Source organism: Maylandia zebra, linkage group LG18, assembly GCF_041146795.1.
Source record: "Maylandia zebra isolate NMK-2024a linkage group LG18, Mzebra_GT3a, whole genome shotgun sequence".
NCBI lineage: Eukaryota > Metazoa > Chordata > Actinopteri > Cichliformes > Cichlidae > Maylandia > Maylandia zebra.
The window spans coordinates 27500306-27527552 of record NC_135184.1 but is presented as its reverse complement, the minus strand read 5'-3'; the positions used below and the strand labels follow the sequence as shown (position 1 = coordinate 27527552).

At 39.1% G+C, this 27247-nt stretch overlaps 3 protein-coding genes across 5 annotated transcripts; 1 reads left to right on the top strand and 2 right to left on the bottom strand.

The window, feature by feature from the left end:
- Positions 1-944: 944 nt before the first annotated feature.
- On the top strand, positions 945-5588 carry LOC101478279 (interleukin-5 receptor subunit alpha). The gene is made up of 10 exons (XM_004567234.4): positions 945-1022; positions 1506-1579; positions 1883-1938; positions 2046-2203; positions 2288-2457; positions 3169-3302; positions 3873-4029; positions 4143-4248; positions 4594-4675; positions 4789-5588. The coding sequence occupies exons 2-10, from the start codon at positions 1513-1515 to the stop codon at positions 4867-4869; spliced, it is 1011 nt and encodes a 336-aa protein (XP_004567291.2). The 5' UTR covers positions 945-1022; positions 1506-1512; the 3' UTR covers positions 4870-5588.
- Positions 5589-8744: 3156 nt separating this feature from the next.
- Positions 8745-20973, bottom strand: LOC101477802 (SH2 domain-containing protein 1A). Of its 2 annotated transcripts, none has more exons than XM_004567232.3 (5): positions 20724-20973; positions 14238-14637; positions 10081-10141; positions 9845-9983; positions 8745-9680 (listed from the first exon to the last, which is right to left on the bottom strand). In XM_004567232.3, exons 2-5 carry the CDS (start codon positions 14387-14389, stop codon positions 9631-9633), a joined length of 402 nt encoding a protein of 133 aa, XP_004567289.1. In that variant the 5' UTR covers positions 14390-14637; positions 20724-20973; the 3' UTR covers positions 8745-9630. The 2 variants fall into 2 exon arrangements, with proteins under 2 accessions (XP_004567289.1, XP_004567290.1); XM_004567233.3 differs by having other exon boundaries at positions 9845-9980.
- Positions 20974-21411: 438 nt separating this feature from the next.
- On the bottom strand, positions 21412-24555 carry LOC101477329 (uncharacterized protein CXorf38). Of its 2 annotated transcripts, XM_004567230.3 has the most exons (7): positions 24309-24555; positions 23976-24107; positions 22850-22915; positions 22529-22651; positions 22177-22326; positions 21865-22065; positions 21412-21762 (listed from the first exon to the last, which is right to left on the bottom strand). In XM_004567230.3, the coding sequence occupies exons 1-7, from the start codon at positions 24510-24512 to the stop codon at positions 21631-21633; spliced, it is 1008 nt and encodes a 335-aa protein (XP_004567287.3). In that variant the 5' UTR covers positions 24513-24555; the 3' UTR covers positions 21412-21630. The 2 variants fall into 2 exon arrangements, with proteins under 2 accessions (XP_004567287.3, XP_004567288.3); XM_004567231.3 differs by lacking the exon at positions 22850-22915 and having other exon boundaries at positions 24309-24554.
- Positions 24556-27247: the final 2692 nt, after the last annotated feature.

The following is a 27247-nucleotide window of genomic DNA, read 5'->3' as shown; positions in this document are numbered from 1 at the left end:
CCCCTGCTCAGGTATAAAACTGGGTGGGAAAACCCTGACATTTATCCAACACACCAGTGAATACTTCAGGTATCAGCTGTTGGGAATAAATAATTTTTCAGTGCCTCAATAATGCTATGCTTTTTATTAATAATAAGTGTTATAAAGTTATATAGACCATATTTCCTTGTGTAGTAGATCGCTGCAGACTCTCGCTTACGCTCGCCTGGGAAAAATGTAGGTAAGAGGGGACCATCTCTAGTGGAAAGTTACTGAGACACTGTTGTTTAGATTAGAATGAGGGAATAATAAAACTCCGTAATAAAACTGTAATAAAACTGTCAGGGGCACACCACCATTTTGAGATCTGCAGCAACGTGCCTTGCAGGACGCATCTCCCTTCTAGAAGTAATGTGAAAGAGAAATAAAGTGTTAAATGGTCTACTGAGCAGTGTTTTGTCTTCCATCGGATGCCTCTGAGGAATCAAAAGAACTCGGTGAAGTGTTGATATTAACACAGGAGAGACTTCTCTGCAGGGTCGGCTGAAGCTGCAGATTGTGAGCTAACTGATTCTAACATATAGAGAAAGAAAAGTGGAGGAAAGACAGAAAAAGCAGACTGAACCAGGGGGACAACATCTTATACAAAAAGATGTTATATGTAATTCTGTCTCGTTATTACATCTAGTTGTTATTGTTTTTACCTCAAATGTGGTTTAACCCAAATAAACTAAAGTAGATCAACATTATGTGGTTTGTATTAGAAAACCACATGATGTTGATCTACTTTAGTTTGTTGATATAGATCTGCTTTGCTTTGTTGAAGCTGATAATATTTATGCATTGATGTTGACCTGTTTCACTTTGCTTGATCTGCTTTACGAGCAAATGAAGAAAAAAGAAGAAACAGAAAGAAAGTCTTGGTTTCCTGGATCTGAGTACAGTATGTGACGTCATGCTTCTTCTTTCCCCAGAAATGTGTCATTGTCTTCAGGCAGCGAGAGCACAGAGAGCCACAAGACACGGAGGAGGGACAGCAGAAGGTGAGACTTTATTATTATTGCTATTTACACAATTTTTAATATAATATAGCTGGTAGGAAACTTGGGAATTTACCTCAATTCATAAGAGCGTGTTACGCCAGCATAGTGAGTCATAGTTGGGTCCACTTGTCTTTTTTTTTTTGAGGGAGAAGATATAAACAGAGTGAATAAACCAAACCAAGTCTTTCTTTTTTGTATAAATAAGTGTAAAATGGACAAGTGACTAACCTAGTGAAGAAATAAGACTCATCTGAGAAAAGATGTTTCTTTGTGGTTGATTATGTGCCCACTTAGACGCCTTACAAGCACCCACCTTCTACAAGTAAGCATGTAAAAAGGGGAAGTATTAAACACAGGAAATTGCTCATTGTAAAGTGGTACAATGGCGTTCCTGTGTTTACTGTACGGTGGCTGAAGACTTTATGCTCATTAGTGTGTATCTGTGTCTCTGTCTTTCTGTGTGTGTGTGTGTAAAACACTCAGGTCGGCCATGGCTGTGTTTCCGATCCGTCTTGTAATTTGGTCCACTTCGTTGGTTTTGTGGTTCCCTCAAAGTGGTAGGTGGATGATTAATCGCAATGCAAACATGTCCTCAGGGGAAAAAAACGCTTAAGAAGAATGGCTTTTGGCAATGTGAAAATCAAAATATTTTTGCAGGAAATACCAGGAGCTTTATTTCAACAATGATTTTACTTTAACCTTTTTTAATCTGGGTGGTGTCAGACTTTGTTTCCTGCTTCCTTTACACAGTAAGCTAATCAAAACTGGACTCCTCTAAAACCCAGTTTATAGAAAAAAAAATACAAAATTCTGATCAGTTAAGAATTTGTGCTGCAGATTAAACGTGTGTTTTCTTATAGCAGCGACTGAAAGCCATGGTTTGGATCTCTGTCAGGAGTTTTCAGACACGTATGAGGTGAAAATGAGAATAAGCTTTTGTATAAACACTTTTGTTTTCTAATGACCTCACAGACGCAGTGCATGGTATTTAAATAAACTGTAAACTGTAAATTTTTGTATTAGATGGTTAACATACAGAATTCAGCAGAGGAGATTTCACATAAACCGCTTTCAGAAATAAAGGAGACGTTTATCTGCCTCCTCGACTCAACAAATAAGCTCAACTGCTCCTGGTCATTCAACACCTTAGAGAAAGATACTCGGCTCTCTGTGTTTATCAGGTATTATGATTTTTTTAAAGGTTCATTTTAATGTGGAACAATGAACGCTAAACATTGTTTTAACTCTGTACTTCTCTCTTCCAGTGTCTGTAATGAGGAAACAGTAATTAAGTCTCTAAGCCGTACTTTTGTGGAAAGAGTTGGATCGATGTCCTTGACTGTCAGTGGGGAAATATCAGGCGTAGTTTTACATTTTAACATGTCCCTGCACAACTGGATATCTTACACCTACGTGTATGACATGGACACACTAGGTAATACTATACAAACAGTGTTGAGTAGTTATATGAACCCAATTCAAAAAAAGTTGGGATCGAAAGTTGTTGAGTAAAATGTATGTAAAAAAGGATGGAATGTTTGGAAAGCTCATAAACCCATATTTTATTCACAGCAGAGCACAGAAAACATCACATTTTTAAACAGATTTACTATTTCAGGAAAAATATTATCTGATTTTGAATTTGTTGCCTGCAACACATCTCAAACTTTGGAATGGGGAAACAAAAGGCTGGAAAAGTAAGGGATAATAAAAAGAAACAGCTGAAAGAACATTTTGTTACTGGCAACAGCTCAGTGACAGGATTGAGCTTCTTAAGAGAGGTAGTGTTTCCCAGAGGTTTAGATGGGCAGAGGTTCACCAATCTGCAAAAAACTTTGTTTACAAAGTTGTGGAACAATTTCAGAATGATGTTCCTCCCAGTGACTTTGAAACACCTCATAATATATGATACATAATATCATCAAAAATTCTGAGAATCGGCCGAAAATCAATATTCTCTCGGGTCTCTGCAGTGCATTAAAAGCAGGCATTAATTTTAAAATGGACTGAGGAAAAGTGGAAAACTGTTCTGACCTTACACAAATCAAGTCTTTTTAGAACACAAGCTAAGGCTTGAGGTTAGGTTTAGGTTGTGTTGTTGTCAGATACCTTACTGATCATGTGCTTGTATGTGTGTGTGTGACAGAGCATCTTCCTCCACCTGCTAACATCTCTGCATCGTTCAATAATGATAACCTGATTGTAAAATGGGACCTGCCTCGCACCAGAAACGCCGTTAATCCTAACTGTTTTGAAAATGAAGTGGAAATACGTGATCAGGTACAGTACGCTTCACCACAGGCTGTCATTATTCCAGATGCAACATTCTGTTTTTGTTTTTTTTGTACGTGTGGCAGGAATAGTGAACAAGACAAACTTCTTTTTAACCCTGTGAGGTCTAAGGCTCCATATGTATGGCTATTTTTTTTAAACAAAATAATAATAATGCTGCCCCTGCTTTGAAAAATGTTTCTGTCCTCATAAAAACGCAAAAACAGGGGGAAAAAACTAATGATTAGTGCTGTTAAGGGCATGCCAATGCAGCAGGTGTCAACTTAACCCAGACTGTACAGAAAACCTGCAAAGAATAACCACAATCTGATGCCAAAAAAGGAGATAAAGGTGCAGTCCTTGCAAGATAAAAACTGTGTTTTTATTGTAAGAAACTAAGCTTTAAAAATTGTAAAAGCTCAGTTTTCAGTTTCTTTGTAAAACAATTTAAAAAAGAGGGTTATGATAAGTCATACTTAGACCTCAGAGGGTTAATTGAAGTCCAAAGTCAGAGCAATCTTATCAGTCGGCCTTGTTAAAGTGAGATTAACCATTTTTTGATTAATCTCTTTAAAACAGGAAAAAACAACATCTTGGCTACCCAAACACCATACAAATCATACAGTGGCAAGTGTAGATCCTTCACACAGCTATAGCGTGAGAATGAGGACAAGAATATCATCGCATTGCTCAGGATCAGATCACTGGAGTGAATGGAGTCCCACTGTCACACCGTGTAAGTCCTCTATGTCTTCTTGTGCAGTGGTTGAAACAGTGGCTGATGATGCAGTGTTATAATTATCAACATGTCAGTTTAATGAACAGTGCTTTTGTGTTGTGTATCTGTAGCGATGGAACAGTCAGATTCTGTGCTCAAGCCTGTGGTGATAGTCTTCATTTGTCTCGGAGTACCCATGGGCCTGCTGGCTTTGGTGCTGTTTGTGCGCTATCAGAGGTATTGTGACTCCTCCTTTTGCTGGTTTGTTTTGTTTTAAGCTGTTTGTGTCTCTCTGATCCACTTTGTCATGATTTTTAAATGTGAAACTGGTTTTAAATGTGAAAGAACAAAGTTGAAAAGGAGAAGTGAGAGAATGGCATCTTTCTTCACACCACAGCATCCACCCTAAAGTTCTTCAACCTACAGGCAAAAATCCCCCGGTTTGACTTGTTAACTAACCAAATAAGGAGAATGCAAAAGGAGATACAAGATAAAACACTTCCTCCCTTGCATCTGTTTTTTCCCCCCTTTTAAAACTAAAAGCGTGTCAAGGATCGTTTTGTGTATACTTGTGTGTTTTAGGGTGACTAAGGTCCTTTTTCCTCCGATTCCTCGCCCCCCAGCAAAGTACAAATATTTCCTGGAAAAAAGCGATGCATTTAATGTGAGTACATTGTGGACTGTGAATACACAAGCTCACATTTCTAACACTTTTCGAACCACAAAGATGTGTGTATACAAAATTTAAAAGCTTTGTTTCCTGTTTTGTGTTGCCAGTTTTTCTATTCTACCCCATCGGCTAAGCCTGAAGAAGTGATCACTGAGGTTGAAGACACTGGGAAAAACCCTGGGAAGTAATACAGGATGCACAGGTTGAAGAAGAACAACAACAATGAGGACTTTCATTATATCTAAATGTATAGCCTGTCTGGTTTTTCTTATATGATATTTCATTTCAGGAGGCGTATACAGGTGTTAAATACATGCAAAGGTTGTGTTTATGCGTTTCTATGTATAGCCTTGTAATCTAGCCTTTCAGATCTATATATACCTTTTATACCTTTTGATACATATAAAGAGTGCATACCAATGTAACAACAGCACAAAGGTTAACTTTGTATGTCTTTTTTTAATATGTGAAATAAGGTTGGGGGATGAATATTCATTAGCTGTTTTGAATCTCATTCACACAGCCTCATTCGTCTTAAGCCTTCTTTTTAGACGAGTGGTGAATTTGGAGTAGTTTAGCCTCTTAAGTGCATCCCAAGAAAAGCAAATATGGTATATTTAGAGAACTATTAAAAGTGCAAATTAAAATAAAAAGAAGATGAGGACTAAAGGGGACACAAGAACATGGGTCAGCCATGGGAGTCAAGCCAGCCTTGATAAAATGTGAGGATTTTAAACAAAATGTGAATAAAGCCAAGTTAACCTCAAAGAAGAAGTTTGAATTTCTGAACAGGAGATACCTGTTTTCGTATCAGAGATTTACATGCTTAAAACTACAGTTGTGTATGTGAAGCTGTTATACTTACCTTAGCGCACCGTAACAGTAACAAAACATTCAATTTTCTCCTAAAAGTAAACAAATGTTGAACCGTTGCAGGCTGAGAAACACAACAGCAGTCTATTGTGTGGTTTTTGCACTTTGGTTATTGTAAAGATTGAAAACAAGATATAGACTGTGATCAACCTGATGACGCTTAGAGGTGCTAAGATGGATTTTCACCACACTTTAAGTTTATCTATCAATGTGTGATCATGGGAAATTGTAGCTCTGTAGAGGCAACCACTACAATGATGGAACTTCTGTGTTGGTATTTTTTGTGAATAGATTTTGTCTAGTGATAGCATGCCAGATAGTTTTGGCTAGTATGTGATCAAAACGAAAGCCAAATTCAAACTTGTACACAACATAGTCAGTGTATCGCTGAGTATTTGAGCATTAACACGTACCGTATTTTTTGGACTATAAGGCACACTTAAAATCCTTTAATTTTCTCAAAAATGGACAGTGCACCTTATAATCCAGTGTGTCTTATGTATTGTGTTATGTATTATGTATTGTATGTATTATGACCTCTAGCCAGTTTTATGTGGTACACGGCACTCATTAATCTGTCAAAAAATGTTTTAGTATGACATTGGTAAGCTACAAAGCCACAGATCTTGATGGATTGTTGGATCATTACGGCTACCGTAGTCAGGAGCCTCGCGGGGTATAACAGACCAAACTTCAGTCAGGAGAACAACTGAGATAATCCATCCACAATATGAGGTTTGCATTAATATACTGCAACAACATAGGAATCCGTTCTTTAAGTCTGACGTCACTAGTCGTATCTGGGCTCAAACTCCGCTGCAGGTCCCTAAGTCAAACGATCACTGTGGCATCACTGAGAGTTGAATGATCAGCGTTCTGCTCTACCAAGTGTAACAATTGAGTTTAACATCCAGGCATCCATGAAAATGGAATTTATGACATTTAACGGAGTTAGAAGTTAGCAGGAAGTTAGCTCGCTTCCATCTAAATACAATATAGCATGTCCTGACAGGGATTTTGGAAACAAATTCAAACGTACAGCTTTCTTATCACTTCCAACATAAATGAAGACAGAAAACTAAACAGCAGTGACGTTTGTAGGGTAACTGAAGTTTGGCTAGCTGGTATATAATGATGTGCTACGTGACCGCTAGCGACACAGCTATGTGAGCATAATATAAACACACTAACTTTTTTCCACTTGATAAAAGTTAACGTGAGGATTCTCGGTGGTCGGGACCAAATGTAATCGCATGGCAGAATGCTGTAAACGGACCAAACTTCAGCCAGGAGAACAACTGAGATAATCCATCCACAATACGAGGTTAGTCATTCATATACTGCTGCATGGGCTGGGCTGTAGTTACATCGTAAGGTTTTAAAAACTGAGCTTAAATAAATGATTAGCGGTAATAAAGCCGAGGGAGGTCAACAGTGATCACTGACTGTTTTTAGGAGCTTTTTGAGATTAAATAGAAGAAAATACATAACATTAAACATGTTAACAACACAAAAGCCATATTAAACGCAGACTACTTTAGGCCCGGAAGCAGGATTCGTCATGTCATCACTTAAAGACCGGATAGAGCAGCTGCAAGAGAATTCAACATTATTGAATCAGTGGTACAGACTTGGAGGAAGCACGAAGAATGAGTCGAGTCAGGTTTGACTTATCTGACTGTTTTGTTTCACTTAATGCGTCTTATAATCCGGTGCCCCTTATGGTCCGAAAAATACGCTAAACTATTGCCAGGGGCTAAGGTGAGGCAGCTCTACATTCTGGTGTAGCAGTGCAGCGTGGGAAAATGAGTCACTTAGAAATAAGTCACAAAACCTTTCTACTGTGAACTGTGAGCACCAGTAAATGTGTTTTCTTCATGTGCTTTTTTCTGGTCTTTACTGGTCATGGTGGATTTACATCATTGTAAAGTATATAGGAAAATGTTATATTAGCCGCCATGGCTGCTGTCCAATTCATAGACATTATAAAGATTTTATAAAGCTGGAATTAGGAAAACAAAACTGTAACTAAAGAATATCATCAGCTTTTTAATTTAGAAATTTTAAATTCTGGACTCCTTCTAGAAGGAAGTCCTGCTGCTCAGCAGCCATGAACCTATTACAAGTATAAGTATTACACAATGTATTACTGATTACTTTTCCACCATGTAGCATAAATACTGATTGGAGATGTTAATTCTTTACATAACTTTTCTAATCTGTAAAATGACCTTAAATCCACCTTTACATAATTACCAGCTAACAACAGAAAGGCTACAGTTCCACACACCGGCCTAAAGAGATTTCATGGCGATCACCATAGCGATTCTGCTTTAGAAACATGAGCAGGCAGAAATAAAGGCTGCAAGACTGACTGCTTACATCTGCCTTTATTACATGTTGAAGATCAACCTTTCGCTACTGGGCTTTGAATAGTATTAAGCAGCAATTTTTTTAATTAAAAGATATTTTCAACAAGATATAATCAGATAACTAAGAGCAACTCATCGTGTACAGATCTCCTGTCTTAATGTGGGACATTACACGTAAGCTTTACATTTATCGTTGGAAACTGAAATTGGCCGGGCCGCGCTATGAATTCTGGGATATGGTGGGCCACAAAGGACACACCCGACCGATCCTTCAAATTCGGGGAAATGAAGGACGCATTTGAAGTAGTCGACGGATTGGGACAGCCTTCGTCACCTGGCTGTGACGTAATCGGCCATCAAATGCAGCCTCCGAAGGATGCAGCCTACATTTGGGACACAGCTCTTGTGTCCTCTTTCTTTCAGCTTTTGTCATCCCTCAGATTACATTTATTACACATTAACCTTACTTTTCTCCCTTAAAGACACAACAACTGTATCTTTAGCTAGCAAAAACACTGCTTGCTAATCTGTACAGGAACCATTTGAGTGGATGCTAATATTTTTTGAGCTGTTTGGAATTACTTGTCATACTTACATGTTTTTTTTAATTACCTCATTTATGCTTGCCCCTCCTCTGTTACACTTTTTTTACGTGTTTATGTTACTCAGCTTTTGCAGCATGAATGTCTGACAGGAACAAGAAAGTGTGCAGGCTTGTCCACAGCATCAGTGGGGAAAAACCACTGGCAGAACAGCTGTATTAGCTTTAAAGCATCTTGTTTTAAACTGCCCTTAATGAATGAAGGTGTTGGCAAGAGTTGCAGCTGATTCGCGCAAGACGAGAAGCTCTGTTTGTTTTATTATCCATCTTCTACCTGTCCATAAGAAAAGAAATTTGCACATTTCCACCCAGAATTTACTGTTTGTATACATTTCACAGTCACAGAATTCTATACAAAACTCCTATAATTGATCTGAGATAGTTTTTAAATATATTAACATTTAATTAGTAGCATAAGTTTAACAGATTTCATACCATAAAGTCATTTTCAGACCTGCTATCACATGTTGTCAGTTATTGAGATCTGTGAAAATGAAAAAAAATAAATGAACAATTAAAGTCGTTGCGCCAGAAAGTTTGGTGCTCACAATAGATTTCACGGTCTACCTTTCCTGCTCTGCTGCGTTTGCTACGTCGTTACAATGAGCGAGCATAAACCGATAAACCAGAAATCAAACAGTTCACTGTACACGACTTTCTCAACGAGACAGAATGCAAACAAACGTCAACAATCTTGATCCAAATACAGCACTTGTCAAAACTTCTACAACATAAAACATTACATTAAGCCTGACACCATTTGGACAGAAATCATTGATGTATGCACCCAAAAAGGCACAAACATCGATGAACGTAGGTCTGATGAAAAAGACACTGCATAAAATTAAAAAAACAAAAACAAAAGAAAACTCAAAAAACCAGCAACAAAAAAGTGCTCCCACTCATGGCGTGTGTTAAAACATTTAAATATCTTTCAGTAGCAGTTTGCGGGCTACTGAAAATATGTCTTAAACCATGACTAAATCAACACAAAAACTGAAAATAAATACACAAAGAAATTGAGAAACAGGGGCAGACGAGATGAGCGAGGCGCTGTGGTTTCTGTCGGTTTGATCGTCTGAGAGATTAAGAGCACGATGGCCTCAGTACACAGAGCTGCTGCTGCTGTTGTTCATTTCCATGTAAAGAAACTCTGTGGTGGAGATCAGTGAGACTGTGTTAGAGGTGACTAAATAGATTATGAGTCAACATAGACATTTTAAATGAGTTTACGGGTGTGCTTTTGCCTCCGTGGGTGAATGGGCCCTGTGTGTAAGCAGGGAAAAATATGCGCATGTGTGTATTTGTGTGTCATACCTTCGCCCAAGCTGTTTCGTACTCGTGTTTTGTCCAGGGGATCTGTGAGCGGGGCTATTCCAACTACAGCAGTCCTCCTGTAGCCTTCTATTAGTGCCTCCAGAGTCCTAAATGTTGGTGATCTGGCTGTTGAATCCTGCTAATCAAAGAAACAATCCCACATACACAAAACTATAAATGCCCGCCTTATGTTGTGTTTGTGTGTGTGTGTGATCTATATCTGTGTGTACCCCCACCTGAAGGCACCAGCCATCGGCAGAGCGTAGGAGCCTGTAGGTGTGAACAAACGGTGCTTTCCTGTAAAAAACAACAACACAAAAAACGACAATTCTTAAGTCCGAATGACTTTCTTTAAAATCTGGTGTATCTGAAAGTGCATATCTGAAAGAGACACAAAATGTGGTTTGGGGTGGAGGATGATTCAGTGATTTCAGATGTGTGTTTCACAACCTGAAACGAGTTGCCAGAGCAAATCTGATTGATGTGTATAGTCATATTTTCCTTTTTTTGTTGCTTATCGTATTATCACCCTGCAAAACAAAGGTTGCAGTCTGAATTATTGTGTCACGGCATGTGGCAAATATATTTTTAATAGAGGGCGTTGTTAAAGGCTTATTGTATTGTGCACTTCTGACACGTAACGCCCTCCACATGTACTCAGCTTTTGTTACATTTCTACATACGCAGTATGGGACACCAGCCACACTGCAGAGAACAGCCCAGTCTGGACTACATTTATGCTGGCTGCCTGTATAAGAGAGCTACCAGCATTACTAAGGACTCAATGTCACGGCCTGTGACCCGGCATTTTGAATTCACTTTTTATTTTTTGATTTGTTATATGATATTGAATATATGCTTAGTTCTGGTGTTGCCATTATTAGTTAGGATTTAGTTGAGTTTTATTCTAGTTTAGGTTCCCATCTATGTCCCCTTCTGTGAGTCTGTTCTTGTCTTCTGTGCTAGTTGTCATGTCTACGTCTCTCAGTGTTTCCTGTTTTATTTTGAAAGTCTTGTTTCTATGTTTACTGTGTTTAATGTACCTTACCCTGTTGTGTCATGATGTTCAATTGTGTCAGCTGTTTTCCCCATATGTTTCCACTTCCCCTAATCACCTCTGTGTGTATTTGGTCTTTGTGTTTTCTTTTAGTCATCGTCGGGTCATCTGTATTCCTTCATCATGTATTCTGCTCAGGTCGTGTTCAGGTTTCATGTTCTTGTACATCATATTTTCTCGCACGTCCCTGTTTAATGCTCGTGTCAGTTATCATCAGTGTTGGTCAAGTTACTTGAAAAAAGTAATCAGTAATTGATTACTTCCCCCAAAAAGTAATCCCGTACTTTACTGATTACTTATTTTCAAAAGTAATTAATTACTTAGTTACTTTTTAAAAACACAATTTACAACCTGAATAGGTGATAAAGCAATAGATCTTTCAGCCCAATTCTACTTTTTCTACATAATCCATCATACAAAATGTAATCAAATGGAAAAGTCTCTTTTTAAAACTTGTTTTATTAGTTTTAGTCTTTTAACTTTATGCATCAAGCAAAAATGTAATTATATGCAACATTCTCTGACTGGAAGAAATTTGTTTAAATATTTAAACCTATTTTCTGCACATTCCAGCACATAAAATTAAATATTTTTTGTGTTTACACTCACTCTTTCAAATAGATGCAAGTAAAACACAGCAGAAAATAAATAAAGTCAAAGACTAGCGGTCCTTTTGCTCTATTTTCACCTGTAAAGCAGGAGTGGGGTAGGTGGAGGTTTACCCTGGTGCAGGTGTGCCGCGGCGGTCAGTGGAAGAATCCGCGAGTTTCTCTGTGAATTTCCCATTACGTGGTAGCGCACTCAGTGCTTGCTTGGAAGTTTAGGGGTTTTTTCGCTGTAAAAAGAAGTTTTCTTCCCACGCACAACGGACACTAATGTTTTTGTCACTTTTTATGGAATCAAACTCAAAGTAAGGTCAGTACTTCCACGCTTTAAACGCTGCATGCTCATACTCTCTCCCGCACTCGATATGTCATCCATTGTTGATCTGCACGCAGCTGTTGCCATGAATGTCGCACTTGCTTACGTCACTGTCGTGAGACATTATCGCAAAAAAATCACGTTTTAGTAACGCAGTAACGCAGCGTTCCTACGGGAAAGTAACGGTAATCTAATTACCGTTTTTGCAATAGCAATCCCTTACTTTACTCGTTACTTGAAAAAAGTAATCGGATTACAGTAACACGTTACAAGTAACGCGTTACTGCCCATCTCTGGTTATCATAGTTATCACAGATTGGTCATAGTTCAGTTTTTCCAGTTTGGGTTTTACTTTAGTTTTTGCCCTGCTCGCCTCTGATTTGTTTTGTTCTTCGTGTTTAATCAGTCTGGCTCATTTTTTTTTTAAAGACACAGTTCTGTCTCCTTCCCTGTCTGCACTTGGGTCCACTTCATCATCACACCGCTGTGCCCTGCCGTGACACTCAGTGTCTCAGATTTGGCAAAAGATTGCTGTATTTTTGTTTGTTTGTTTGTTTGTTTGTGGGGTTTTTTTGTTTTTTTAAAAGGCTCTAACAAAACTGCAATTTGTATCCCACCCCGAATGCAACAATGTGGATGCTTTTCTGATTTAACAAAGATCGCTTCAGGTTCTGCGTAACTGAGATGACATTGTGAAAATTTTAGTCCAATAAGAACTCAACCACAGCCAAGTATAAGAGTAAAATACTGCTTAAACATTGGTGCAACAGCGATATCGATCTGTGTAAAATATCAGTATATTAATCAGAGGGGCCAATTTTAGCTTGTGGGTAAAGTTTTAAAGCAGGAAGTACTTTTTTATTTATTTATATTATTTTACTTATGTTTTCATACAGGGCTTATAATGTATTTTTAAATGGGGGCATAAGTTCTTTCACCTAAGTATAACTTAAATACTTCCTGTCATAATTTTCAAGTACTACATAATAGCAGTTATAATTTCACTGGAGATTATGAAATTTTTCATTTCATTACACAGTGGGACTTAAGTCGTGGTTATAATCAAGATAAGATTAAATAAATAAATTGATTTAATAATATTTTTTTATTATCAATAATCCAGGTACTTTTATTTATCCAGGTAATTTTATTTATGCTACATTTAGCATAAAATAAAATAACATAAAATATTAGAAATGTTCTATTTAAATGCAACATTTATCAAATGACGTAGTGTCACAAAATGTCGAGTGTAACAAGCATCGTTTTAACAGTTTTAGAAAAATGGTCAATTATTTCCTACTTACATAGTGGGGCTGCAGGCTGCATCCTAACTATTCTAAATAAGCATTATTTTTGGTGTACTCTATTCTGCGTAGTGTTCTGTTGTTTAGTAGGAAATTACTATTTCTAATTTTTAATATACAGCATGGAAAAATATGAAATTTTAAAAGACTGAAGACGAGGGAGGACACAACCTTTCAGTCTGTGACTCCAAGGACCTCTAGAACAGTTCATTATTCCAGGTCAGTTAAGCTGACTCAGTGGAGCTTTCTAAAAAACAGTTAAAAACTTTTTTGTTTAATCGGGACTCCTGTTGATGTTCTTTTATTGTGTATGTTTTTCTTTTCTTCTGTTTTAACCTAGTTCTCTATTGATATTGATTGTGTTTTCATTGTTGTGCAGCGCTCTGTGACTCTCATGTCTGTGAAAAGCACACTACAAATAAGCTTTACTTACCTTGTTACACTCTCTATAAGCTTTCCTTACCTTTAAACACATATCACTGAAATGCATAACAACCAGCAGCCCAAAAACCCAGTGTAAGAAACGGGGATTAAGATACTCGATAATAGACCCCACACCCCCTAAAAATACTGAGTCATTACAACAACTGAGAAAACGACAACTGAGCATTTCTCCTTTAATCTAAAATATCAGAACCAGACTCCGAGATTGTAGATTTATATTGCTTCATCTTGTTTTTCACAGAGCATTTGCACATTTCAGTCTAGTTGTGTGAAAATGTGTCCCAGTTGTGGGACTACGGCTTTTCTGTGTGCACGCTTGTCTACACGCACTCCCAGTGTCTGTGTGAGTTTTTTCTGGTTTCTTTTTTTCTTGTAAACCAATCCAACAGTAATCATTAATTATAATAAGTAAAGCATCATTTGTGTAGTTTTTATTTTAAAATACCAAGAAGGTATTTGTTACAGCGTAATTAGTATCTCCTCAGTTGTTACTCCCTTGTATCTGCAGTGTGAAATACAAAGTTAATATCACAGCGCTCTGTATATGTACTCATAAATACATACATAATTAAATCAAAAATATCCTAGTAAACTCATAAGTTTGCACAACTACAAGAAAACTGGCACTTTGGGTCACACTTGTACCGCTCCTCCGGCAGCTCACCTCACACACAGACAGTAGGCCCCCCGCACTGTGCTGCTGTCTCTCAGTAGAAAGCTGCCATCATACCCGAATCTCTCCAGCAGCCGCTCTGTGTCCTGACTTCCAATACTCCCATAGTAAATTGACTGTACCAGCCTCCCCTCAGTCTCCATGTTGGCTCAGTGGCAGAAACCCATCTGAGCCTTTTTTGCCAAAGTGCAGCAGACACCAGCAGCAGAGGAGTGTGTGAAAGGCTATGAGGCAGGAAAAGCCTTTCTGGTTTTCACACTTTTGTGTCATGCAGCTGCACTTCGCACGTTCTTGCACTTTTTTTAACCCGAATCATGCCTTTTATCTGTTGAAAAGCGAAAGTTTGTTTTCTCCTTTGCTGTTCGGCCCCTTTCGAATTGTTGTTCTTGTTCTGCAAGTCACAAAAGAGAGAAACAGAGGAAAATACTAATCAGCCGTGTTCCACCGCTTTAGGAGTATTTCTAATGCTACTGTATATACAAATGAAATGAACTGACACACATGTGTGCATGTGCATGAGCCACAACTGGGACTGAAAGAAAAAAACATTTAAGCAGACAGTTTATATATGTCTGAAAATATATAAACCACACACATAAACCACACACGTATGCATACAGAGGTTCAAACTCAAAATCTCAATCACAGGTGTGGTTTGGCACTACCATGTTTATTTGTGGAAAAAAACTTAAAAATGGAGCTGAAGTGAAGAAACGCTTCGAAGAAATGTTCCTATTCACATTAAACAGCAGCATGAAGGAGCATCCTAGCTATACCGATTAGCACAAACAACAGCACAGCAACACAACTGTAATAGATCCAGTAACTCTATTAAGAGTAATGACCTTAACTTTTTCATGAAACGTGGTGTAAATCAGCTGTATATCACCACACGTTTTTTTGGACGTTTATCTTATAATAATCACGCATAGTTAATTATGTCAAAGAACAGAATGGGACTCACCAAGCACTTTAAATGTGTGAACCTGATTAGCTTCATTGGCCCCTTTTTCACTCCAGATTTGAGCATTTTCCTTGTTGGATTTTCCCGTTTTTATATTTAAAAAACTTATCGCCTGTATATACTCCCATGTTAGTTGCTTTTATTGTTTTAACGCTCCCCTTTAACGATAATAATCGAAACATCTATAAAGAAGAAAAAAAAAGCAGCAGCAAAAGGGATTTGTCGGGTTTACTGCATGTCATAACTATCTCCACCAGGTGTCGCTGGTGTCGCACTAAGGAACAGCAGCCACCATTAAACCGCTGGAGAAGAAGTCAATTTCTTCGTTTATTTCCCCTCGCCTCACTGGGCGTGACTGCTTCTGGACTTCTTCTGGGCAAATAATGATTAACCGTAAAAATTTGACCCGTTGAATCGACTGTGTTGTTCCGCCTCAGACTGAAAAACATAAAGCAGCCACATAAAACTGTGCAACCCGCATTTCAGCTGCAGCATTCAGGTTTGCACCACATCACAGGGAGGAGGACCTTCACGTTTGAAGCCTGTGTGGGAACTGGAGGAGATGGTTTCAGTGGTTGATGTGGACCGGTGTTGTGCCAAAAACTGACTTCTGGTTCTTGGCAAGAAGTGGCTGCCCATATTTGAAGTGTCACAAATAACACGTTGGCATGTAATATGTGAAATATATGTCAAATGTGACCCTCGTGAATGCTATGAAGTCTCCTTGGGCCACAAACAACATTTCTGTCACAAGGTAGAAGCCCCAATCAGTTTTTAGCAAAGTGATTTTTATTTATCTTTTATTTATACAGTCTAAAAGTCTGGTTGACATTTTTTTAAATGTGTTTTTAAGAGTAATCTGGCCAAGAGGGCTTTTCTACTCTACCTGAGCGCGCTATAGAATAGAATAGAATAGAATTCAACTTTATTGTCATTGCACATGCACAGGTACAGGGCAACGAAATGCAGTTTGCATCCATCCAGAAGTGCTTTAGTGATATAGATATATTACAATATATATTAGCAATAATATAGATATGTGAGTATATTACAGAAATGGGTCTATTATGGTCAGTGTTGGGACTAACGCGTTATTAAGTAACGCGTTACAGTAACTACGTTATTATTGTGGTAACGAGCACGGTAACTAGTTATTATGCCAAAATCAGGAACGCATTACTCGTTACTGGGATTTAGATAGGGTCGTTACTCGTTACTTCGTGTGGTGGCTATCGCGGAGCTTCCACAGATTCAGTAACATTAGCAAGTGGTGGAGGCCAGCAGGTGGATGGAGGAAAAGGGACGCAGAAGGAAAAGAGACCCGAGGCGGCCGCCGGTCCAAGTGTGAACTGAACTTCAGGTAAGAAGTTATGACCTGCAGTCTCTCTGGGTCAGATATAAACCAAGTTTAGTTGGAGTTTATTTTCGTTATTCTGACTTTTTCCGTACTGCGTGCTAGCTAGCATGACGGAGTTTCTATACAGCTGGGTGGGTGCTATGAAGTTAATGATGTTGAACTTTATTTTGTTCATAAGTTATTAGAGTTGCCAACCGTCCCGTCTGGTATTCAGAGAAAATATTACGCGTTTCTTATTGAGGTGAAAAGAAACAGTTTGTCCCGTAATTCAGCTACAATGAAAAAGGCACAAAGCTGGATTTATTCTGTGTTTACGCTGCACAGCTGCCTCTTCTTCTTTCATTCTCCCCCCTCCCTCTCCCGTTTCTACTTCAGTCATGAAAACTGATCAATGATCAGCTGATCGGCTTTTCTCTCTTGTTTGTTTATCGCTCACTTTGCGCCGAAAGAGGAAACCAGTGGATGTCGCGCTAGACAACAGCAGCACGTTTAAGCTTGATCAGCTGTTGTTAGAATTTATTTAATATTAATTTCTAGTATCAGCTGATGTTTGCTGGAGCCACAGCTGCAAAAAAGCTGCTGGTCATGATATCGGTTTGGTTATCTGGTGAGAGGGAAACATGAAGATGAAACCAGGAGATGTCCTTACTGAATCATCAGAGCTGAGCAGGTGATGGAGAAACAGGTTTACCTTTTAGGTGACATGAATGAGTTGAAGGGAAGTTATGAACTGTTTCTGAGAGACAAATAACCCCAGGATCCTTTTTTAGGTAGCTGACAGCTGGTAACTGTGCAGGTGCGGATCTCAAAGTGTTGCCAGGGGGGCAGGTAGGGCATTAACAGGGAGAGGTGGACACAAGGAAATACTTTTCTTTCTTATTCTCATTTAAAATGTCTAGCTTTTAAAAAATAATTATCTGAATCTTACAACAAACGATTGATAGATTGATGCATATATACCATCAAAACAGTGAACATCACTGTCACAACAGCGTTTGTTTTCATTCAAAGGCTTTATGATTTTTCCTATAATGGTGGGCCGGTCTCTAGTCAAAATGCCCGGGCCAATTTTCTGTCCCAGTCCAGCCCTGTATGCAGCTCATCTGCAGTCTGGTGTTGCCTACATCTTCCTATTCAGAAGACAGAATTTCTGAGTTCTGAGTACAATCGAAAGCACCACGACTGCAGTTTTTGTGTTGGATGTAAAAGGCGCACATGACTCTGTGACGTAGGCTAGAATCATGGCAGCAGTCAATGACGGTCCAGGTGTGGGATTTCTCTCGTGGAAATATGCACATTATCTTTTCCTTTCTATTGGTAGGTGGCACAGTGCACTTGTGGCAAGTAAGCAAGCTAGAAGACTGGCAAAGTTATGGAAGCAACACATTAACAAGAGAATTCTGAGTAAAACCAAAGTTACTTTCCCTAGTAACTAGTTACTTTGAAAGTAACGAGTAACTTGAAGTAACTGAGTTACTTTTGAGAGAAGTAACTAGTAATGTAACTAAGTTACTATTTTAAAGTAACTTACCCAACACTGATTATGGTATGTTATAATGTACACGGTATGAAGTTTGTTGTGAATATTCTATAACTATAAGTATGTACAGGCTGTAGTGAGTACAAGCTTTGTACAGGATATGAACAGGATATAAATATGAAAAACTATACAGAATATGAAATAAATAACTTTACAGAAATCTGAGATATACAGTTAAACAGAAATGGGAACTATGCAAGTTGTAAACAGTTGTAGGGTTAAAAATTATCGAATGTACAGAATGATTATTTACACAGAGCTATACAGTAGTGCAGTTAAGATAAGTGAGGGTGTAGATAGTTTCTACAGAGGCTATATAAAGTGCTATACAACTTGCCTTCTATGTAAGTGCTTTCTATCTAACATTCATACTCCTATGGATGCATCACATAACAACTTGGGCTTCGATGTCTTGCCCAATGAAATTTGGCATGTAGACTGGAATCGAACCACCAACTTTCCAATTAGTAGATGTTCTACTTCCTGAGCTACAGCCACCTCTACATTATGATTTCTAAAAACATCATAATGCTGAAAAAAAGCTTAATAATTTTGAGCTGTCATCATCACCTGATTCAAACAGCAGATAAGCATCACCAGTCCTCTCACCGCAGCCTGTAGCACACATCAAAGAACAGCAAGCATACGGAGTGATTGTTGGATACGTCATATTAAAGATGCTAATGTTTTTGTTTTTCATTTAAACTGTAATTACAGCAAACAGTACAGTGGTTAGAACTGCTGGCTCATGGCAAAAAGGTTCTGGGTTTGAATCCAGCTGGGGCCTTTTGTGTGCAGTTTGCATGTTCTCCCCATCTCTGCGTTGGTTCTTTCAGCCCTGTGATAGATCCAGTGTGCACCCCACCATTTACCTAATGACAGAAAATAAATGGATGGATTTGTCTTTTATTTATATAGCACCAATTCACAACAGTTTCCTTAAGATGCTTTACTGGTCAAAAAAATGAATTTCCTGGGTTTTTTTTTTTTGGGGGGGGGGGGGATTGTCTCATTGTTTCCCCTCTGGTGCACCTGTTGTTAATTTCATTAACCTCGAAGCAGCTGAAACTGATTAACAACCCTCTGAAGCAGCAGTAAAGCAAGATGTTCTTGGACCTTATTGGAGGTGGGCATGTCACTAGCATGTGCATGATGTGCATGCACATGCTAGTGACAAAGAACCACCTGTATATTTTCATCTCATTTTAATTCACTTTTGCATACATTTGTTTCAGCCGCTGAATTCACTCAGCTCATGTTGGTGAAATATTTTCCTGCAGTTTGCACTCCTCACTTTCTATGGGTCACCAGAAGAGCACATGCATTATATATATACTGAATATATTTTCTTCACTGCTTGTTACAAGTAAAAATGACATCGGGTCCAGTGGGATAATGACTCAATATTTTTTTCCAATCTCCTCTTTATGTGTGCTCCCAAAGTCCCCACAGTCCCCGTCTGTCCCAGAAGATATGTGAATCGTCTCAAAATAATCCACTGTCAGTGGCATCCTAAAAAAAAATCATCTCATTGTTATCTTCCTGTCAGACTCTTCCCATCAATGACTGTCTTTGTCAAAACTCCTACAGATATCTTCCTAAATCCCATCAGGGGTAATTATATGTAAATCCATCTCTCATTTCACTTTGTGGTGCTGTGTGAGCTGTGCATGGCACATGTTTATCATTTAGAAAATATTTTTCAGTATTTTATTACTTTACACATATTATGGCATTTAACATGTTCATGGGGTTTAAAACAGAGAAAAAAGAGAAACCTGCCATCGCCTGACGTGAATACTTTAAAATAATGCCTGGTAAAAAATCCACTACCTAGGACCACCGGATGAGTATTTGGACTCTTGCTGAATCAGCAACATGTCAGATGGTACAGACCTCACTTTCACCTTTTCCTGTTTAGATTACCCATGTACTGGACGGCTACAGCGTGCATATCTGCACTCTCTGGAGGGTTTGTGAGTGATAGAGAGATTTTTAAGGCTGTCATACCTCTCCTGTCCCCAGCATGGCTGTCATGATTAACAAGCATTTCCCAGTAGAAGAAGAAGAAACTTCACTAGCCAGCCTCTCAACCTGAAAGAGCCAGGTGCCAGTGGAGACGTTATTTAGGAGGTTCCAAGAAAACAACCCCCTCGCTCTCAAGCAGCCCGGATTAGTTGTTTACAACTGCTTTTACCTCCTGTGCTACGAGTGGTCTCCTGGCCACAAAGTAGAAACAGGAAATCTGTATGTGGTTTCTAACCACAGTCTTATTTTCATTCGCTACTCATATCTCAGGCCCAGACTCAGAGCCTCACTCACATTAAAGCATAAATATAAACACATTAGAAAAAAGTAGTTTTTACTTCGCATGCATGTGTCAACACACAGGGCGCACAGCTGACAGCAGAGCCATCATAAAGCACACGCTTATGAAACAAATAGAATAAAAGATTAAAAGAGCAGGTGGTGGCTGTCGGCTGCTCTGTGCTGGCGTCGTCCTGAGTGCACTGATACCCGAGTTTGAGATAAACCTGGATCCATTAATATCACTTTTGATTAAGTACAGTTTGAATTTGGCAAATTACAAACCAAGTCTCTCTCTAAAGTCTTTACCATCCATTTTTTAAGTCAATTTGCAGATTTGGGGTGGAATTTCTTTTTTCTTCTGATGTTTTGTCTGCCATCTAGTGGGGGCCTTAAAAATAAAGTTCTGTCTGGGTACTCAGTCTTCCTCCCTTCCTTCCTTTTTTTAATTGTTTTTCCAGTTTACTGGTGAGAGAGAATATCAAACAAAAATCCAGAAAAACACAAGTTATAAAATACAAAGATTTGTATCCTGTCGCAAGTGGCAGCATATATCTAATCAAGCACTCTGACTGCACTTTAATACTATTTTATGTACGTATATACACATTCCAGAGAGAAAAGACTAGCAGCTAGCAGCTCTACCCCTCAGCCTCCTGGTAGATGCAAACTATGTTATTAATTTAATAATTAAAATCCTACGTCTCTCCTTGGTTTGTCTACACCAACCTCCTGCCCAGCTGGGTCATGACAATACTGCATCAGCCTTTCACGGTTGAGGGTTAAAAACTATTGTTTTATTTAGATTTTACTTCTGTACATCTTTTAAAGTTATGGCTTAAAATAGAAAAAGAGCTCAAATGACCTAAGACACCAAATAAACTAATGTTCCCTTGCCCAGCTGCCAGCTGTTTTTAGCTTAGACAGGAAGAGAACACTTATTCGTCATGTGAACTACAGCTTTCCATTTCTGTATTTCCGTTTTGACAATGACTCATAAGGTGCCCATTTTTTATTACAATCAACTGAAAGTTAAGACTGAAAAATGTGCAAAAAACCGGAAAGACTTCAAAAGACTTTTTTCAAATATTATAATATACAATTTTTAAAAAATAAAGCCCCACTGTGCTTAGATATAAAGCCCTCATCCTTCAGATTAAGTTCTGAAGTTAAGCTATTTTAAGTATATACACGGACACAGAACACAAAGTGCTCCTCATTCACTTCCTCCTCTTCCTTTTTCTTTGGCCATTAGAGAGTTGATGGTTTGCAGCTCTGCAGAGAACCTCTCATTAAGATCTTTGTTGGTTTGCAGGAACCCTCCCAGACTCTTCAGCCGCTCTGTGTCCTAAAGAAGCAGTCAGCAGAAGTCATGAAACATACTCCTTTTATGCATTATGTGTAAAATGCATAAACAGAAATGAAGGAAGGCCTTCGTTCCTTTTCCCACCTGTGTCTGGCTATCAGTATCCTCATCAGCAGCATGCAGCAGCTCCTGCAGCATCTCTTCTAGCAACTCAGCTTCCCATTGGCCGACGTCAGCACCAGACTCCTTATGGCTGACAAAATCAGCCTCTAATCCATCGCCCAAGCCACCAGAATCCATTTGATCCAAACCAGACACATATATTGACAAATTGAGGGTCAGCATCTAGGAAGAAAAAAATACACAGAAACTGTTACAGAACACAAACACACGCAGACAATAGTTCGCTTCTATTGCAGGGCATTTCCAGCGGTGGCGCTACACAAACACGCTTACCTCGTCTATTTTGTTTCCAACTGTTGCCATCTCAGGTACGTGTCTGAACTGATTCACAAAGTGGTTCAGAGCGGTCCAGTAGTGTTGCATCCAATCATCTGTCACACGGTACTCAGAAGAATGCATCAGCTCGTTCCTGCATCGGATCACCTGGAAGTAAACGAACACGTTACAGAGTACCGGTTAAAACTATCATCACACCCTTTCAAATCAATCTGACCAGCGATAGCAGGAATACAACTCTGGAAAATTATAAGACAACAACTGAATGAAATTGGAAAAAAGTATAAAGTTTTTACATGACTAACAGAAAACGTGAAAAGTGCCCGTTTGAACAAAAATCAGTGAGTACCTCTCTGACCAGTTTTGGATCCACGAATGAGAAATACGTGCAGTAGTTGATCAGGTTAAGCAGAGCAGGGGCGTCGCATTTATCCGCACCCTTCACCTTCGCCTGACCTCGTGGCATGAAGGCCTGCAGACAGAGAGAGAGAGAAAGGGGCTGCCATTAGCTCCATGCACTCTGCATCTTTCTACAAAATGCAATGTTTACATTTTTTTTTTACTTTTAAAGTCAATTGTTGTTATTACATAGTACTTCAAGATATAACAAGAATAATGTTGTTAAGCAGCTCCAATCCAACGAATGGTTTGCAAAGACATTGAAACTCACCATCTTCTCTTTGCTCTGGTGGCTCCTGACTGCAGACTTTGACAGTGATGTGTAATCTCTGACGAGCTGCAAGTTCAGTTACAAAAATGCCTTTTTGACTGTAAATTTCAAGTTCCTATGAACAGCTGCCCAATGCAAAAATCCATGTCAGAACTTTTACCTCCTAATGTGGTCATAAACTAACAAGAAAACATCAGGCAGGACATGTTCATCACAGACAAAAGAGCCTGTGTGACGCTCGGAAAGAGTTCCTGATGCCTTCAGTGATCACCGGCTACATGTATAATTACTATGGTGAACTGTCTGCAGTACAGCGGCAAACTTTGGCTATGTGTCAGAAAATAAAACCATTTATCAAACAACTTCAAATCCTTTGTCTAAGCTGGAGCAAAAGTGCATTTTACTACAAAAGCAAATCAATAAAGCTGATTTCCTGTACATTCAAAGGGGTGAAATAGAGAAAACAGCACACAATACATTTATCAAACTTCTTAAATTAAATCTGAAAGCCTGCACTTCAGCAACATTAGAACTGTGTCATTGTTAAACACTTTATGAGTCTGTATGTTTTTGCCCTGCGCTGGCACAGTTATTATAACTTTGTATTTTCTAATTAGTTTTCGGGGGGGGGGGGGGGGTTTTCATTTCGAAGTTTTGCTTTGAAGTCACTTTCATTTCAGTTACTTTCCGTTTCGCTTTTTATTGTTTGAAAATGCTTAGAGTTTTAGTTGTCATTAGTTTCAGTTTCTAGTCCTTTTAATTATTTAATAAGCTGACTAAGTCTTGTTAACATCAGGAATCTCACAAACACATCCAGCAAAGCCTCATCAGGGAAGTTGTGATAAGATTTTTTTAAGCCAAACTAACCAAAAAATAAAGCTTCCTCTATATTTTTTATTTTTATCTTAGTTAGCAGGTCAAAGTTCCACCAAGACTCAATTTTATTTTACTTACTTTTTTTTAAGTCACGCTTTTCACACAGTTTTAGTTTTTTGTTTACTTTTAAGTTTTACTGTTAGATACCAGAAACATGCACCTCACAGATTCTGCTGCTCTTTCTAAGTTGGGGCAGCAGCTCATATTACAGCTGCGTCTCATAACGCTGGCTTTGTTATGTGCTTCCTACCTTTGCCACCTCCCAGTGGTCTGTCCTCCAGTATGGAGGGAAACAGTTGTCCCAGTTGACTGTAACATCAGGCTGCCTGTGGTGTCTCAGGATCGCCTTCTGCCACTCTGAACACACCTTGCATCCCGACAGCTACACAAACATAAACATACTTGCTGTTTAAAACCTATGTGAGTTAGTGCGACAACAACAACAACAATAATAAAAATAAGCTGAAGATCTACTGAGAGCACACGGCCTATAATAAAGGTGGCAATAAGCTCGTTGTGGTTGATCACCTGCCACAGGTAAGGGCATTTAAGTGGCACCAGCTCATTAAATGACGAAGCACACCTTATTCCCTCTAGGTTTACATGAATCCCTGCACGGGCTCCGGAGCACAGCGCTTTGATTAAGCAGATCTCTGTGGAAAGCCCTCATGTGTCGGTCGGTAAACGGGAGGAGGCCATCCTTCAGTATGAGCAGACAGCGTCCCGCTTTCAGCCAGTTTGTGTACTCTCTGTCGTTCAGACGAGCCGCCAGCTCCGCGCGGACCATCTTCAACTTTCTTCCTGTACACGACACAGAAGCAGCGCGAGTTCGCCTTCGTCATTAGCGCCGCCCACTTTGTGCAAACAAGCCACTGGCCGCAAGATGGCGCCATTTACTTTGCTACTGCTAACCTAGCGGCTTTCAAGAAATATGGCTCTATTCAAAGGTCCTAAAGTGCTGTGTTTTAGGAATAGGTGTTGTGATTTATCCGTGTGTCTGTCACACAGAGTTCAAATGCCTGCAGAGAACTACTGGGAGGGACTTGAGGGCATGCTGGGGTGTGGACTGCTTTCTGGCAGACATTTGTTTGTCCAGAGTTATAGTGTGAGGGTTTAAAAGAGCCAAAGCTACTCCTGCGCAACAATTAGTGGAATGAGCTGTCACATTTTATCTAAAAGGAGCTCATTTGTGCATTTCTTTCTCCCCCTTAAAGGTTCCCATTGATCCTGTTGGGTTGGTAGCTTTTACTGATACAGATGCAAAGATTAAAGGCTGACTCATGAGCACTGCAGCTGATGCTTCATGACAGAGTCGAGATTATTACTGATGATAGCCCATAGAAACATGCAACACGCACAGCAGCATTACAGGAGCGAAAAATAGGTTGAGCTGACGAGTAAGAAGCTGTAGTTTGATCAAATCATGGGGACAGCTATTTAAAAATGCATTCTAAATGTAAAAAGATGATAAATATTTGACGTTACAGGGCCAATTTATCCTCATTACAAATAAATAATGAATGCATCATAGGAGCAAACATATTTTGCCAGGTATTTGGATGAACAAGATGGGATTTCTACTGCCACCTTAATGTCCTTTGATGTTAGTGCCTTGAAGCACCAACTGCAGCAGTATGAGAAGCTGAGGAAGAACAGTCCTCGTTTACAGTGCGATCAAGTCAGCATTAGCAGGTCGAACGGGTGATGCTGAAGTAAGTTTTGATCACTCTCTATTCCAGTGTGTTTCGCACTTTGTGTTGCTTTGTTTTCAACTAAGCACCAAGGCTTAGTTAAGTTTACACACCAAAAACAAAAGATCGTGACTGGGTTAAAACGTACACATTAAAAATACAGTTTTTAACACTGCACCACTAGATGTCAGTAGATTGTTGATTGCAGGTGACTGAATTGTTTTCTTACTACTACAATTGCAAGTAGGCCTACATAATCCTAGCTACGTAGATGCTGTAGGACATGGCGGGTCCACAAACTGGAGCCCATACCTGAGCCCCGTGCATTTTCTTCTGTTTTCTTTTCTGTATTTTTAATGTCCAAGTGTCCATATGTGACGAGTTGGTGGAGAGAGTCTCATCGATGACATAATATGGTACAGCAATGGAAACTTTGTGCATATCTGAGGGATGCTTGAAGCTTTGACACAGTATTTAAAACCTTATGAGTGAGAATAGATTGACACTAAGATACTTTTATTTATTTCTTTGCAGTTACACTAAATCAAGTTGCTTTCACAAATTTTAGTCTTTAATCGCTGAGACTTAAAAGCAAACTGTAAAGGCAACATTGACTACCAAACAGATTAAACAACTGAGTTAACAAGTCTGTGCCTATATTTACCTATTTACCCATAATGAATGCATGGTGAATGTTTGCTCTCCTGTAAGCTTTGCTTTGGTCTCCTTTGCAGAGAGGAGTAGCTGGCTCTGAAGCTGCTGCATGACCTGCTTTGTTCACTAGCGAGTTTCCAACTGTGTGGGGGCTTTTTCACCAAAATTGTCTGGCCAGTGCATCTAAAAAAATACACATACTGATGATAGCTTGCAAGAGCTATAGACTGTAAATAAAAGGTGCATGTTGCCTCTTGCTGAAAAGTGCAACTAATGAATAAAGTCTTTTAAACTTCTAAAATTAACTAAAGCTTGCAGGAGATAAAAACAAACAGACTTTGTACTGAAGATATCAACTAAAGTTGAACTAAAGCTAGACTGCACTTTAATATAACATCCAATTAGTACCACAACATGAAAGTCAGGTAATCCTTTATTTAACTAGGCAACACAATGAAAAACTTTCTTTTTTACAAGTCTCCTGAGGAAACAGTGGAAGGGATCAACTGTTAAAACAGTGCTCCATTTGTGGTGAAGGTTTTAGTTCAAATTTGCAGAGCATTATTATAAATGGTACTTTTAAAGCTGCAGTCTTTCTGATGGCCACCAGGGGGCATTGGATGAAGAAAGAAATCTCTTTCAGGGCTTTGGAGCGTGATGTCACGGGGGTGGGCGTGGAAAGGATTTTGGCCCGATCCGCCATTTTGGGGGTCTAGCGCAAGTGAAAAGGGAGCGAAGTCACACACAACAGCCATGGTTCGTATTTGCTGTGTGGTCGGCTGCAATGTTCGATCGCACGACCGGCAAGAGAATAAGCTTGAAAAGGGTTTATCTTTTCATTCTTTCCCAACCTGGAAGCAACATGAGGCAGCTCGTGTATCGATGTTACCAAACGAAGGCGTCTAGTCTGGATAGCAGCTGTGAGACGAGCTGATATCCAGTTCTCTTCCATCTCCAAATATCTGTTGGTGCTCCTGACATTTTCATTCCGGTAAGTTCTAAATATGTTCATATCACTTTTTATAGCCTATTAGTTTTATTTTCGATGCGCTCTGAGCTCATAGCAAATTAGAACAAACATCCTACTGAGTGATTTTGCAGAACTACCTTCTATTTATAGAGTTGCTAATTATTTGGCATTATTGCAGCAAATTTCATCCATGAAATGGATGAAACA